The 15,369-nt window shown below is 42.6% G+C and overlaps 1 protein-coding gene across 1 annotated transcript; it reads right to left on the minus strand.

The window, feature by feature from the left end:
- Window positions 1–5,664: 5,664 nt before the first annotated feature.
- Window positions 5,665–11,802, minus strand: LOC143290266 (uncharacterized). Its single transcript, XM_076599606.1, has 5 exons — window positions 11,718–11,802; window positions 9,507–9,628; window positions 8,525–8,641; window positions 7,377–7,508; window positions 5,665–6,378 (listed from the first exon to the last, which is right to left on the minus strand). The coding sequence occupies exons 1-5, from the start codon at window positions 11,733–11,735 to the stop codon at window positions 6,162–6,164; spliced, it is 606 nt and encodes a 201-aa protein (XP_076455721.1). The 5' UTR covers window positions 11,736–11,802; the 3' UTR covers window positions 5,665–6,161.
- Window positions 11,803–15,369: the final 3,567 nt, after the last annotated feature.

Here is a 15,369-nt window from a genome sequence, read left to right on the forward strand (position 1 = left end):
GTGTGTGAGTGTCCACCATGGTAGTGAATGGCTTTGGCTTCTCTCTGGCCACCCTCGCCTTTGGCTACAGTAAAGTGAGTAGAACCTTAGGCCTACCACCCCACTCTCGCCCTATGTGTGTGTGTGTGTGTGTGTGTGTGAATGTCTGTTTGTTTGTGTTTGTGAGTATTCCTCCTTTACCTTGTTTCTCTCCTTTTCTTCGTTTTTTCCCTCTTATTTCTGTCTACCTTTTCATTCTTCTTTCTCTGTCTTCTCCTGCTTACCTTCCTCTTCTTTTTTTTCTCCCCCTTCTCCTTATTCTTCCTCTTCTTTCTTCTTGGTGATCATTTTCTTTCTTTTTTTCTTCATCTCATCCTCTGGCTATTGTTCGTGATTCTCTTCCTTGTTCTCTCACAATCGTTTTCTGTTAAAAGAGGATGCAGGTAGGGTGATCCAGTATCACCATACCTGTTTATTTTGTGTGTTGAAAACATGTCTTCTGTGATACGCCAAAAATATTAATGGTATGAAAAAAAAAAAAAGAAACGATACAGAATATAAAATCTCACAATCGGCTGATGATACATAAGTACTTCTGAACACATACAAAACGTCTTTTGAAGAAACAGTAGCCACTCTTGATCGATTTAGTTCCTCCAAGTAATAATTGGACATTTCTGACTGTGCTCACGTGTGCGTTTATTGTAATGTTTCAGTACATCCATCCCTCTGTCCACTTCAGTCAGGAACCTCGGCGTTGTCCTTGACAACACACTGTCCATGCAAACATTTATCAATCAGACATGTCAATCCTGCTACTGTCAACTGCGGCGCATCAGTTCCATCCGGAAATATCTGTCCACTGACGCAACATCTAGACTTGTCGTTTCTCTCATTCTCTCTCGCCTTGACTACTGTAACTCTCTATTGTCTGGTTTGCCTGCTTCATCCATTCAGTCCCTTCAGCGCATACAAAATTCTGCTGCCCGACTCGTCCTCAGAAAGAAAAGATCTGAGCACACCACTCCTCTTTTGCAACATCTCCACTGGCTCCCTGTCTCACGCCGAATAAAGTACAAGATCAGCACTCTATGCTACAAATGTATTCACAAATCAGCCCCTTCCTATCTCTGTGGCTGCCTTCACCTCTACACTCCATCTCGCTCACTACGATCAGCTTCGGATCCACTCCACTTACATATACCCAGATTCAAACTCTCGACTGTTGGCCACCGTTCTTTCTCTGTCTCTGGACCTTGCAATTGGAATGAACTTCCTCTTTCGCTTCGTCAAGTCTCCACACTCAGCTCTTTCAAGTCTGGCCTTAAAACCCACCTCTTCCCAAAGTAGCCTCCCTTCCCTGCCTCTTCCTTGTCTTTTTAGTTTTTTTCAGTTTTAGAGTTATGCTTGCGTGAGAATGACTGGTGCGAAAGCGCTTTGATTTGTTTATGCACAAGATTTAGCGCTATATAAGTACCATTATTATTATTATTATTATTTTCCACCACTGACAGATTCTGCACCTTGTGTATGCTGGTTTATCGGCGCTTCTCTTCAGTTTGGTAATCATTGACATTGTGTGTGTCTATGTCTGTGTGAGCATGCGTGCATGGGTGCGTGTTCGTGTAAATGTCTATGTGCATGTGCATGTATATATATGGATATGTGTATATGTTTGTGTGTGCATGTGTATGAGTGTGTATGTACATGTGTGTGTGTGTGCGTGTGGGTGTGTGTGTGCGTCTGTTTGTCTGTCTGTCTGTCTGTATATGTACATGATGCGTGTGTGTGTACGTGTGTGTATGTACATGTGTATGTACCTGTGTGTGTGCTATACATAGATCCTGAAGGGTGGGTGGCATAACTCCTTGTATAGCTGGGTGGATGTGAGTGTGTGGTTATGTGTGTTTGTGTATGCGTGCATGTGTGTATATTATGTACATGCACATGCGTGTGTTTCTGTCTGTACCTGTGTGTGTATGTGTGTGTGTGAGTGAGTGTGCGCGCGTGTGTGTGTATGTGTAGGTACGTGTGTATAAAATCACGTGTGCATGTGTATGTGTTGATGACTGAGTGAGTGAGAGAGAGTGTGTGTGTGTTTTCGTTCGGACGTGTGTATATAAACACGTGTGTGTGTGTGGATGAGTGAGTGAGGGAGAGTGTGTGTGTTTACGTACGGACGTGCGTATATAATCACGTGTGTGTGTGTGTAATGGTGTGTTAATGAGTGAGTGAGAGAGAGTGTGTGTATTTACGTACGGACGCGTGTATATAATCACGTGTGTGTGTGTGTGTGTGTGTGTGGATGAGTGTGTGAGAGAGAGTGTGTGTGTTTACATACGGACGCGTGTATATAATCACGTGTGTGTGTGTGTGTGTGTGTGGATGAGTGAGTGAGAGAGAGTGTGTGTTTTTACGTACGGACGTGTGTATATAATCACGTGTGAATGGAATAGAATAGAATACTTTTTACTGTCATAAATCCTTAAGACACAATGAAGCATAAACATATATATGTGTGTGTATGTACGTGTGTGTGTGTGGATGAGTGAGTGAGAGAGAGTGTGTGTGTTTACGTACGGACGTGTGTATATGATCACGTGTTTGTGTGTGTGTGGATGAGTGAGTGAGAGAGAGTGTGTGTGTGTTTACATACGGACGTGTGTATATGATCACGTGTGTGTGTGTGTGTGTGTGTGTGTGTGTGTGTGTGTGTGCAGTACATAGTGTACGACACCCAGGTGCTGATCGGGGGACGGAAATACGCGCTGTCTGAAGAGGAATATATTCTTGCGTCCATTCAGCTCTATCTGGACATCGTCATGCTCTTCATGCAGCTGCTGCAGGTCCTCAGCCTCGTCATCAAGGGGGACTAGATAGAAGATCACACCGTCATTGGGTTTTGTTTTTGTTTTGATTTTCCTAACGTGTTGTTTGTTGTCTTGTATTAGTATTGTGGTTTGTGCTGGGTTATCGTTTTGTTGTTGTTGTTGTTGGTCTCAGCTCCAGGGACTTTGTGTGTGTGTGTGTGTGTGTGTGTGTGTGTGTGTGTGTGTGTGGAGAGAGAGAGAGAGAGAGAGATAGGGAGGAGCGGGAGGGGGGTGGGGTCTTGGTATTGTATCCTACTGTATTGTATTGTATTGTCGGCCTCAGGACTCGAGTCTTTTTATTGGTTCTTGTGTTGAATTGCCCTGTCTTGTGGGTATCTCTTCCCGAGACGAGATGCAGGGGGTCTTGGTATTGTCTCTTGTCTTGTCTTGTCTTGTCTTGTGCTGTATTGTCGGCCTCAGCTCCCGGGAATCTAGATACAGATACATAATGTGTGTGTGTATGTTTGTACTGTCTTGTATTGCTTTGAATGTTGTTTTTGTCTTGCGTTGCATGGCCTTGTCTGAATACAGATACATAATGTGTGTGTGTATGTTTGTACTGTCTTGTATTGCTTTGAATGTTGTTTTTGTCTTGCGTTGCATGGCCTTGTCTGAATTTGTTTTGTATTCTGCTGTGCTTCATTGTATTGTCTTGGCATGTTTTCGCTTATGCTGTGTTGTGGCATTACTAGGACATCGTCAAGCTCGTCCTTCACATGCTCCAGATCTTTTGCCTCTCATCCAGGGACATTATCTATCTATCTATCTATCAATATATATATATATATATATATATATATATATATATATATATATATATATATATATATATATATATATATATATATAAAGAGAGACAGAAAGAGACTTTAAACTCGTCTTGTATTGTGTTGTATTGCAGTGTCAGTCTCGGTTCCCAAGTTCAGATGTAGGGAGGTCTTTAGTCTTGTGTTGTATCGCACTGTCTTGTGCTATACGGTCTTACATACTCCAATATATCCATCTCATCTCCCGGAATTAGATATACAGGGGTATCTTCTTCTCTTGTCTTGTCCTGTCCTGTCGGCCTCAGTTCCAGAGACCAGATGCAGCACGATCTCTTCAAGGGACTAAACAGATATTATAGAGATGGGATCTCAGTATTGGCTTGTGTTAATCACGGTTGGATTCTTTTTCTATCCAGCAATTGGGGCAGTCCTGATAAATTATGTCCATGTGCGATCGACTGGGTTATAAGCAACAATGTCAAAATGTCACACCTCCGGGAGCCTTCAGAGACTGAGAAAAAAAGTGCGTCTATAGGTATGGTCTAAGGTATGGTCTAAGGACCAAGGACCAGTGGCTAGGTTGCTTGAGGGATCTTAGCAGCGCAAAGTTTGTTTATCGTTAAGATGTTTCCTTAATTTTCGAAATTAGTGTAGACAGAGAGAGAGAAGAATAATGATAACGCTAAAGCAAGTTTGATTAATGCTTTCTGCTAAGAAGGTTAAGGCAGCCTACTAGCCCTGATACCATGTGGGGCATTACGATTCTCATCCAGTTCAGAGCTCCACTTTGAAATGTTCGTCTTTTTATTTTATTTTTTTATTTTTCACTTCATTATTATTTTTTTAAGGTAGAGAATGGCATAAAACCAAGCCAGGGTGGCAAAAACACAATTAGACTGTATTTTTTCTCCAGAGATCAGTTTACAAAAATAAAAACAAAAATGGAGAGAAAAAGATTCTTTAATCAGCATTTTCTGTAACGATAACAGATTTCTGAAGTCTTCTGGTGACATTGTATTTCAGACGAACATTGTGGCAGACATAACAAACCGATGTTTACTTGACGTTTCATTTCGTGTGCAAAACAACTGTCTTTCACCAAAAAAAAAAAAAAAAAAGGACTGAAGCTGTTTTTCTTGTAATAAATGCTGCTTTTTCCACAACGGCCTTTTTTCTGGTCTCCTTTCATTTCATGTGTGAGAAGTCTGTAAGAAAATCTGTCTGTGGTTAAATCTTTTTTCCGTCACACAATTTCCGTGTGCATTTGAAATATGGATGTTTTTTTTTTGATTTTTTTTTTTTATCTGAATTTAGAGCTGGGTTCGTTGATTTTGATTTTGTTCATCAAATACAGACGATAATTATTTTTGTTTTTTCTCTCTCTCTCTCTCTCTCTCTCTCTCTCTCTCTCTCATTCTCTCTCTCTCTCTCTGGCTCTCTCTCTCTCTCTCTCTCTCTCTCTCTCTCTCTCTCTCTCTCTCTCTCTGGCTCTCTCTCTCTCTCTCTCTCTCTCTCTCTCTCTTCTCTCTCTTATGCTTCTCCGTTTCATGGTGTTCAGGTCTGTGTGTGAGGCAGTCAGCCGATTCACCGATTGATTTGTTTGATTGGTTGATCTTTGGATTGATCGATGTATTTTTGCATCGTTGAACTCATCCATTATGTTATGTTGTGTGCTCATGTGCTTGCGCTTTCGGCATGAGGATTCCTCCACCCTCCTGAAGTATTACCTTACAATCTTAACACGGTCATTCTTTATATTCACGCTCAGAGCTCACACATGTGTACACTGCAGTTTAAAGTCCTCCCTCCCTTCAGAAGGAAGCACCACACACACACACACACACACACACACACACACACTTGAGAGGGAGAGAGAGAGAGAGATAGGGATGTATATTGACAGTGATATGAACGTATGCGTGTGTATGTAAAGAATACAGGAAGAGTAATAAGTCAACAGTGAGTGTCTGTATCTGTATCTTTGTGTGAAGGATACATGAAGGGTGGCACGTGAACAGACAAACCAACAAAAGAGCCAGATTCGCGGAGACATGTCAGATCTCTTTATTTCCACTTTGTGGATGTCTACTGCTGTGTTTCAGTTTCAAAAAGTCACAATCATCACCAACAGTTAGCCTGAATTAAACTGGTCACTGAGATGTTAAACTAAATGGGGGAAAACGCAAGATGTTCAGTTTGTTATTCTGTTTCAATGTAAGGTTTTATTCCTTTTTGCTGTTTTTTGTAACAATTGCCACACTGTTCTTTTGTAACAATTGCCACCCTCTCCTGGATTAAGTCAAGCATTTCTGGCCAAATCAGTGCGGTTGTAGCTCACAGTTCGTTAATTAATTAAAAGATCACACAGATACAGTCTTAATGCTCCCATCAGAGAATTAAGCATCGCCTCCGACGTTTCTTCAAGAGTCTGGCATCAGTGGTGGTGGTAGTAGTAGTAGTAGCAGTAGTGGTGGCGGAAGCCTGTACAGCAGCAGCAGTAGTAGCAGTAGTCGTTCAGTGGGTTCCCCTCCTGGCGCGGCAGTGATTACCAGAGAGACTTCTGCTTCTTGTAGAAGTAGTTCTGGGGCACGGGGCAGCTGGCGGCGCACTCGCAGGACGTGGGGATGCGGATGGCCAGCTTCTGGAACCTGTCCGAGTACATGATGTGGAAGCAGTAGGCGATGACCTTGATGGTGACGTAGTTGGTTTCCACGCAGCGGCCCACCACCGGGCACTTGTCGTTGAGCATGCAGGTGCAGCATCTGGACAGACGGACATTAAGTGGTGGTGGTGGTGAAAGGTGGTTTTGGGTGGGTACTATCAGATTCAATATTAAATGGGTAGGTAGAATCAGATTCCATGTTAAGGTGGTTTAGGTGGCTAGAATCAGATTCCATATTAATATTGTCAATGAAGCCTTAACAATGTCTGTAAGACACGCGTACACACCTGAACACACACACACACAGGCAAAACAGAACAAGGAATTTCTCTCTCTCTCTCTCTCTCTCTCTCTCTCTCTCTCTCTCTCTCTATATATATATATATATATATATATATACATACATACATATCTCACTCTCCATGCGAACATGCCCACACTAATTATTGTCTTCCAGAATGAGATGACCTGGTTTCATCGCTCTTGACAGTTACATGTTTTGAACGTTGTTTGTGAAATCTTCCTAATTTCTGTAGAATAGTTCACATTGATCTCAGATAAGGCTGGCCTCTATGTGGTTCTGCCTATCTATCTGTCTGCCTTCCTATCTGTCTAGTTCATTTTCGGTTGTGCGTGATTTTGTCACTTGAAAGAGAGAGGTATTGTGAGAGGGGGAAAGGGGAAGTTGGGTGGGAACGGTGCCTCCATCCTCACGCTAACAGAGCTCAAATGACTGGAGAAATGACATAAGAGTAGAAGAAAATAAGATTTGTTTGTGTGTTGTTTTTTTTTAAATTTTTTACATGTGTTGCATTGAGAGAGGAGGGTCATGGAGAGACCAACGGACAGTCATACAGATCCTCTGACACACAAGACGAAGACAAATGGATCAATAGACCTTCTAGGAAAGGCACGGCAAGCAAACGTATAGATCACCAAAACAGGTAGGACAGGCAGGCAGGCAAAGCGACAGTGTGAGACGGGACACACACACACACACACACACACACACACAGTTTGCACAGAGCAATCAGACAATTGTCCCGAGTCACAACGCCACAGGAGAGGCAGGGGGACAGACAAGACTTGAGGACTGACGTGCAGCGAGTGTAGACGAAGAAGTCGAGAGGCCAGACGATCCAGCAGATGCCGTCCCTGTACTTGACGTAGCGGAGCTCAATGTCCACGTGGGTGCAGTTGTACTCGACCTTGGGGCAGCATCTCTCCACACTACACACACACACACACACACAATTTAAATAACTTTACTAAAGAGTGTAAGCACGTAAAATTGAAGACAGCTACTACAAGATGACCTTATGAAGGGTTGAATTACCAGAATACAACCACATCAGAAGGGCAGTTAACTAGATTTATCAAAACGTTTTGCATCAGTCATTCAATAAGTGTTTTAAGAATCCTTTGTCAGCGTTAAAGTGTCCTCTGCAAAACTGCGAGTTCAACGAATTTGTTGAGTCTGAGAAGAACTCGTTTGCATACATAAAACAAGTGGGTGCGGGGGTGGGGGTGGGGGGGTCACACGAGAATACAAATTTTGTACATAAATGTTTATCAACACACACACACACACACACACACACACACACACTTGCTCCACAACACAGTACCACGAAAAATGGAGGGTCAAAAAAAAGGGGGAGGATGTCTCTTTTCTTGGTAACTTTTTTTTCCAGTGTGTTTGCACACTTTTTTTTTTCTTATGCCAATTATCATTTTCCCGGTGAAGTAAAATGTCGTTGTGGTTATCTAAAGAAAATAAGCTTCCTGATACCCAAACCAACTTATCTAGCCTTTTTTTATATATTGAATATATGATTTGTAATAACGATTTACCATATAAGAACATTCTTTTTTTAATAATGCTAATGATATTTTAGCTTTTCCACGACCCTTTTTGTCTTATCCAACAGGAGTTTCAGTGATCTTCAGCTGTATACCTTTCTAATTAAGATCCCATGTAAAGATTTAAGGAGTGTATTTGGGGGGGAAAACATTGTTATGCAATGTTATGTCAAGTCATGCAACGTAATGCGGGGAAATGTAATGGTGTCGCGGGTGGGGGGCCGGGGGGGGGGGGGGGGGGGGGAGGGTATGTGTATATTTATGAATGGGTGGATGTTTGAAGAGGTTTATGGGAAGATATGTGAATGGATTTATGTATATGCATTGTGTTTTTGAAAATTGAAAAGAATGGGGGGGAGCCAACAACAACAACAAAGTCTCACAAAGGATCGGTCAGATAGTCGTCGGGCAGAAGCAGTTTCGCGCTGAAGTCTGGGATGTCGGCAAGAGCCGTCTTCAACTCAGCCACACTGTAGTCCACATCCTTCCTCAAGCGGTTCCTGCACACACGTCAAAACACCGAGTTAACGCACGTAAAATATCCCACGGCGACGAGAGAGTTATGCCTCGCAGATTTTTCCAGTAAAATCCACTTCTCTAATAATGAATAAATCACTATAATATACATGTGTGTCTGTGTGTACACGAGCGCGCGCGCGTGTCTGAAGCTCAACTGTATGACACAGGAAAACAGATGATTAGCGCCTAAAAGACAGCTGTAAGTCGGCTCTACCCAGGTAGACAGCCTGTTGTGCAAAGCGCTTATGTGTCAAGAGTATCAATAATAATAATAATAACAATCATCACATTCTTGTCCATATATTTTCCCACGCGGTTCCAGCACCACACGTCATCATGATAATTATCATAATAATAACAATAATGTCTGTAGGCTATATTTCTGTTCATTACCAGTATTTAAACACCTCTCACTCAGGCTGAGTCAGTGTGTATTCTTTGATATTTGTAGTCCAGACAAAATACCTTCATGCCGCAGTCTTGAAAATTATTGTCAGATGGTGAAGAAGTTATATATCTGAAATAATTGACTGCCTCTCTTGATCATGACTCGGGTAATCTGAGGTGGAGAAATGTTGGATATATTTATTTTCCAAAAATTAAGCTTTCGTTTATTTTTTTATTTTTTTATTTTTTGGTTTTGTTTGGTTGGTGTCTTGAGAGAAAGAGAGGGAGAGAGATGTGAAATATCTTGTTCAGTTTAGACTGAGGCCCCTGTGAATCTTGTAATAAGACAATGAGTTTTAGATTATAACAGTTTTAAGGAAACGTTCACATTTTTGGATTATTATCTTTGGGGGGAGAGACAGACAGACAAGCAGGCAGGTAGGCAAACAGACATCTTACACATTGGGAATGGACAAGGGAGGCAAGTCACGTGTCATCAGGCGGAAGGTAGCCACCTCCACGTTCTCGGGAGGACAGTCCGCTATGTACTGCGCATGCGCAGCAGACACAAGAAGCGCCACCTGGAAACGCAGACGACGACGTGTTTGATCAAAGGGCATGGTGTTTGATTGATCAACACACACGGATACTTCTGTTGTTCTGGGGGTGTAAAGAGTAGTAGTATTGGACGTGTTCCCTATTCCTTCAAGATGATTTAATTCCCTGTTTTCGTGGGCTATCCTTGAAATAAGGGACCTATTTCAAAGGTAAATTTCCGAGCATTGGTGGAGCGATATTAGCCTTTGTGGACATTGTGAGCACGGACGTACCTGTATACACCGGCGATTGTGACCCATGTTCTGTGGCGTTCCATTCAATTTTGAGGGTTAATGTACTTAATTTTGATATATATATATATTAGATTGAGTCGACGCTAGACTAGTTGCAGCAGCCGCCTTGCCAGGTCCACAAATCGCCTGCAAGGGCGCCTTCATTCAGTCTGTTCCAATCAGTAAATCCCTATAATATTATCCGTTTATAGGCACACACAACCATGCAAAGGTAAAACAAACAGTAATAAAAATGACGGCTTTTGTCAACGTCGGTTCGCATTTACGTAACAATGGCTTGGTTCCGTCGTTTTTATTTATTTATCTATTTGTTTATTCTTATAGCCAAAACCATGATTGGAAGTGTGTATTATACGCTACGTGTCATTTCTCAATGCCTGCATGACAAAACGAATGAAAATTCTCGTTCAAAAGTAGGTTTCATAATTTAGGACAGGCGACGAAAAAACATGACAGGAAAAAACACCCGCTGTCTTCCCCATACCCCCGAAAACGGAGTATGCCTGCATACATGGCGGGGTGAAAACGGTCATACACGTAAAAGCCCACTCGTGTACATGGGAGCTGCAGCCCACGAACGAAGAAGAAGTCTTCCACATCGGCAATATATTCTGAGCCAGATTGTCGAATTGAAGGATATTTGGCAGACTTTTTTTTCTTCTTCTTCTTTTTTTTTTTTTTTATACCCACCAAGTGACCAACTTCAGCTTGAAACGCAAGAACTGGTAGTTCTTTAATCTCATCTCCAACTGTTGTATGCGATACAAATAATTATTGCGATGCGTTTACTATTCGTGCCTGCAAATAGAGTGGCTACTACACAGTACACACACAGAAAAAGAAAAGCTGCATTTATTCAATATAACAAAAGCAAAAGAACGAAACTCATGGAGAGAGAGAGAGAGAGAGAGAGAGAGAGAGGTTTATTCATATAGGTCATAGTCCATTGAAGGGGGGTATACAGCAGAATGCTAAAGTCACACATCACTTTGTTGCGATTTCCAATCGTGCAAAGCAAAATGGGACAAGAAAACTTTTTTTGTAGTAACTGCGAAAACTAGATTACAAAGTGGGACAAAATATTTCATTTTATATACTAGTAATGATAAAGGTAAATGAACGAGACTGGTGGAGAGAGAGAGAGTGGAAGAGGTAGAGAGAAAGAAAGAGAGAGAGAAAGAGAGAAACACACACACACACACACACACACACACAGGGGCATTTTCTTTAAACTGTGATCTAATGGCTAACACAGTCCTAACATTTAGCAGGCCTGACTGACATTTATGTTTAGAATGAATGTTCTCGCAATGCATCAGCTCTGTTGAAAGTTTGAAGACCACATCCTTTCTTTTGCAAACGTGTAAATAATTCAATTTTTTTCTGTTCACGTTTCAAACTGGCTAGTCTTGACAGTGACACACAGCTTCAGTTTTCCGCTCAGTTCTTGTAAATCATTTTTAAAAGATCTTTATTCAGTTTGATATCCTTTGATGCTGTTGTATTTTGTTTTGTCTCAAATTTCTAGTTTTCAAATTGATACGCTGATTTTACCGTTGGTCACACTGCTAACAAAAAAATTACAATCCAAACACAAAACATTTCCTTTTGCAGTTAAAAGAGCGTTCTTTAAAACAAAGTCACATTGTTAAAAAAAAAAAAAAAGAAAAAAAGAAGAAGAAGAAAAGCAACAACAAACAAACAAGATATGAAGGGAAAAAAGGCACCACCGACTGAAAATCTGAGACCTACGTATACTCTCATACAACATTTTTTGGAGTCCTTTTCTCCCCGAGCTGAGAACAGAGGGTCTACTTACCAGAAAGTATCCAAACATGATGAGAGTGTATTGCCAGGAAACCTGCCGCTTGTCCCACCGTTGGGTGTCGGCCCCTTTTATTGGATCCCCGGAGCAGGGAGCAACCAATCAGCGCTCGACATGACACGAGGGGAAACAGACGAGGCCAACCAGCGCGCGCCATTCCATGCTGGACGTCACTGGAGGTAACAGCAGCCACGAAGAGCAATATTTGGTGTCACTTCTCTACCAAGTTTCTGTCATCCTCTTTGACAAGACATTTCGACGCTTAAAAAAAAAAGAAGCTTAAGACATGTTCAAACCTCATGTTCTTGTCTTCTTTTATGTTTTTTCAGTGTTTTCTTTTTTTTTCCCTTCACCACCACCCCTCCCCCCCCCCTTTTTTTTTTTAACCGCGCGTGTGTGTCTGTATGTGTGTGTGTGTGTGTGTGTGTGTGTGTGTGTGTGTGTTCCCCTGTGTGTGCGCTCGCGCATGTGTATATGCTCGCATATGCGCTCATGCGCGCGTGTATGTGTGTGTTTGAAAATGAACCAAATTACAAGTTGTTACACTGCGATGTTTCAAATTGTTCCACTGTGAAATGAAATATCTGTTTATGGGGATAATTAATTATTCTGATTCTCTCTCTCTCACACACACACTCTCTCACTCTCTCTCTCTCTCTCTCTCTCTCTCTCTCTCTCTCTCTCTCTCTCTCTCTCTCTGTGCGTGCGTACTTGTGTGTGTGTGCGCCTGTGCATGCATGTGTGAATAAGATAAAGAGGGAGATAGAGATGAAACATTCTGGTCAGCATTTTTACTCTTTGCATGCAAGTAACATTCACATCCTACCGGTCGATCTTAAATTTTTTTTTTTAAAAAGAAAGGAAAAAGAAGAAGAAGAAAAAGACGAATACGAACATGCTTCAGAGACAGTCGAACATTGCGACGTTACTCTTAACGCATCTCACACCTCTGAGTTATGAGTCATAAAACTGTTCTTCCATAAAAAAAGAAAATAAAAATAAACCGTCAGAATATACATGCTGGACATCGTGTCACACATTAACTTTGACACAAACGACTACGACGACAACACTGACTAACTACAACAGCAGCAGCAACAACAACAACAACAACCAGCAGCGGCATGTTTAATATGTTTTAATGGTGATGATGATCATGATAAACGTGATCTTCTTCTTCTTCTTCTCCTCCCATAGAATCAATCACAGGACGCGAGAATTAGAGATTAAAAGTTTGTGGTAGTAACAGTGGTAGCAGCAGCAACAGTTGGAGGAATAGTAGTGGTTGTAAGCAAGAACAACATCAGCATCAGCAGTGGTAGTAGCAGTAGTGATAATAGTAGTGTCGAGTCATTGTATTGTGTGTGTGTGTGTGTGTGTGTGTGTGTGTGTGTGTGTGTGTGTGTGTGTGTGTCTGTCTGTCTGTCTGTCTGTCTGTGCTTATATTTCAGAGCACAAATTAAGTATGATATTTCCAGTTTAGACTAAAAGGTTTGGACTCTTGCTCTCTTTTTTCCCCCATCATTAAACATATGTATTTCGTTTTCAGTGAGTGCACGTAGAGAGAGAGAGAGAGAGAGAGAGAGAGAGAGAGAGAGAGAGAGGAGGAAGAGAAGGAGGAGTAGATGCAGACAGACAGACAGGCAGACAGACAGACAGGGTTCGGTAGCATGAGCAGAGAGGAGCGAAAGTAGGAGGAGGGGGATTGAGAGATAGGTAGATAGAGAAACAGACAGACAGACAGAGAGAGGCGGGGAGGGGGTGTAGTTTGGATGCAGTCAGTGATGCACACTGCATGCAAAGGAAAAAGAAAACCCTTTTACGGGCAAAGAAGCAGGCAGTCAAATCATATCCACTCTGTCAAGGACTCCGCGGCAAAAACAGACAGCGTCCGATCCTCTCCCTCCGCCGTTTTAACTTTTCCCCCGACCGAAGAAAATCCAAGCTGTGGAAATGAGATGCTCTCGAAAGATCTTGGGCATCTTGTACCTCGAACACATCACCAATGAGCAAGTTCGCCAGACCGTCACTCGAACATATTGGGGCCACACGATGACCTACTGACCATCGTGAAGAAACGGAAATTGAAATGGTATGGTCATACCACAAGATCAAACGGCCTTGCCAAAGTCATCCTCCAAGGAACGGTAGAGGGGAAGAAAAGAAGAGGCAGACAAAGGAAAAAGGAAATGGTCTGACAACTTTCAAGACTGGACAGGGCTGACATTTGTTGAGACACAATCATCGTCCAGAGTGGAGAAGGCTAGTGCACGAGTCAACATCGCGGTGCCCCGACGATTCCCCACAGAGGTAAAGGACCAAGGCAAGGCAAGGCAAAGCAAGGCAAGGCAAAGCAAGGCAGGGCAAGGCATGGCAAGGCAAGGCAAGGCAAGGCAAGGCAAGGCAAGGCAAGGCAAGGCAAGGCAAGGCAAGGCAAAGCAATGCATGGCAAGGCAAGGCAAGGCAAGGCAAGGCAAGGCAAGGCAAGGCAAGGCAATGCAAGGCATGGTATGGCATGGCAAGGCATAGCAAGGGAAGGCAAAGCAAGGCAAGGCAAGGCAAGGCAAGCCTCCACAGAAGTCAGGTACCTGTTCACACCCGGGTGGAGAGGGGAAAATTGATCGGAGTATGCCTTTCCCAAAGACCCATCACCATGGCCAGAACGGGGCCTCGAACCCTAATCACTGGTGAACACTGGATCACAAGTCTCCACGTCTTACCAATTCTGCCACAGCGCCACCTTAGATACATCAAACAAAATTCTTCTCTATGTCGAACATCTAACACGTGTTTTGGAAGTAAAGGTGTCTTCCAATTTCAGACAAGTTATTGACAGCTGAGCCTTTGATTGCTGACACCTGACACCGAAGAGAAGAGCATTAAAGCGGAGATGGTTTTACTGTTGTTGTTTTTGTCAGCTCGGGTAGCAAAATCGTTGACAGCTTGGGTTGCATATATGTAGTGTGTGTGTGTGTGTGTGTGTGTGTGTGTGTGTGTGTGTGTGCATGGGTGGGTGGATGTGGGGGGTGGGGGGGGGGTGTAAGAGAAGGAGGGAATTTCCTGGGAGGATCATGCAGGTGTGCACGCGCGCGCATAGTGTGTGAGAGTGCGTTTTGTTGTTTTTCCCAGTCCTGAAGTTTACTTGCTCAGTCGGTCGAACGATGTTGAACAAAGCGTGAAACAAATGCAGTGAGAGAGAAAAACAAGTTCTGATGAATCCGTGCCTCTTGATGTAAAGAGTGATATGTATAAGTTTGGTGATGGGCATTGCATGATGGACAGAAATTTAAACAGTAAACTCAAGAAATCAAACTTCCAGTGTAACTTTCGGCTGCCACTTGGCTGTGTTCATCAATGTTCTACTGATTGGCACAAACTTACAGTTGGGCCAACAGCAAAATAGAGCAGTATTATCAATGGTTTCTCCGTTGCAATGGGAAATCAGTTACAGCTTAGTCTTTTGTGACGGATTATGGCTCTAAAAACTAGGAGGCAAAATTGCGCTGGCTCAGTGCTGCAGCCTTGAGAGCTAGTTTGCTTTTGGGAACCATCCCAACGCCGGCCGAAAGAGAGGGGATGACGGTAACTTTGGCAAGACACTCTCCACCTATAATCAAATTCGAACACAGATATTTGGTTCAGCAGT

The sequence above is a fragment of the Babylonia areolata genome, chromosome 15 (genome assembly GCF_041734735.1).
Source record: "Babylonia areolata isolate BAREFJ2019XMU chromosome 15, ASM4173473v1, whole genome shotgun sequence".
In the NCBI taxonomy this organism is placed as follows: Eukaryota; Metazoa; Mollusca; class Gastropoda; order Neogastropoda; family Buccinidae; genus Babylonia; species Babylonia areolata.